A 1201-nucleotide genomic window follows, 5' to 3' on the forward strand; every position below is an offset into this window, starting at 1 on the left:
CCAAGGACGAATACTTCCCCCCCCCCTCGCCCCGTTCTTGAAATCTATCCGCTTGCTGTATCGTATTTTTCGTTTTCATATCATATCTATACTGGAATTATACCAAACTATTCACTTCTTCAGTATTATTGAAAAAGGAATATTGATAAGATATTAAAGGTGAACTGGATGTATTATAGCTAGAAGAAACAAATATGATTAAAGATTATGGCAAAATAGCTTTATTTTTTCGATAATATGAACTTTTTTTCTAGTCGACACGTGAATTTCAATATTAACAGTCCCGTGAAAAAAAAAAAAATATCAGAAAAAGACCGAATCGTTGATTTCCTCGCCATTCATCTGTACACACAAAAGTAAACAAAAAAAAAGTTATAAAGAAATAAAAATCTCCATTCATCATCAAAGCCACAAGACATCTATCCATTCGGCCGCACTTCTCGCCCCTCCCACCCTTCAAGACACACTCATTAAGACCCTTTCACTCATTACGGCCATCTCACACACATCCTCTCACCAACACCTTCTCGCTCGTCCCCATCCACCACCACCTCCCCACGAAGAGGTTCTCCGAAGCCCTCTTGCCAACATGCATTCACCAAACGCCCTTTCGACAACATCGTCCACCAACATTGACACCTTCTCGCCAACGCCGCCGGTCAGCACCCACTCAGCAAGACATTCACCGACATCGACACCCTCTCGCCAACACCCTTTCACCAACATCCTCTCGCCAATACCCTTTCACCAACACCCTTTCACCAACACCCTTTCACCAACACCCTTTCAAAAACACCTTGCCAGCACGGGCCCCGAGAGCTCCCTCCTAACCCCCGATGATTGTTCCTCCCGCAGACAAATCGACGGCGTCGCGCCCACCTTCGCCCAGAAGCCCGTTATCAAGCAGGAGGAAGGAGGAAAGAATATTAAGTTCGAGACTCGAATCTTGGCGGATCCGAAGCCAGCCATCACCTGGACCCGCGACGGACTCAGGGTGCAAGAGTCCGCGCGGTGCAAGGTGAGTCATGAGGCGTGAGTCTCGGGGGGATGAGGGGAGGGTGTGGGAGGGTGTGGGAGGGTGGCGGGATCCAGAGGGAGAAAAGGAGGGAACTGCGGGAGAGGGAGGGTAGAAAAGGAGGGTGTGGGAGGGAAAATGAGTCAGGGAGGGAATGAGGAGGGTGTTAAAAGATGGTGAGTAAGT

At 48.3% G+C, this 1201-nt stretch overlaps 1 protein-coding gene across 1 annotated transcript in view; it reads left to right on the plus strand.

Annotated features, from left to right (window-relative positions):
* The window catches only part of LOC119588147 (twitchin-like), a gene marked incomplete in the record, with an annotated part of 124648 nt that overhangs the window by 15427 nt on the left and 108020 nt on the right, over positions 1 to 1201 (plus strand). The window contains 1 exon segment of the mRNA XM_037936853.1: positions 856 to 1018. Within this exon segment, the coding sequence (XP_037792781.1) occupies positions 856 to 1018 (163 nt within the window).

This window comes from Penaeus monodon, chromosome 23 (genome assembly GCF_015228065.2).
Source record: "Penaeus monodon isolate SGIC_2016 chromosome 23, NSTDA_Pmon_1, whole genome shotgun sequence".
NCBI lineage: Eukaryota > Metazoa > Arthropoda > Malacostraca > Decapoda > Penaeidae > Penaeus > Penaeus monodon.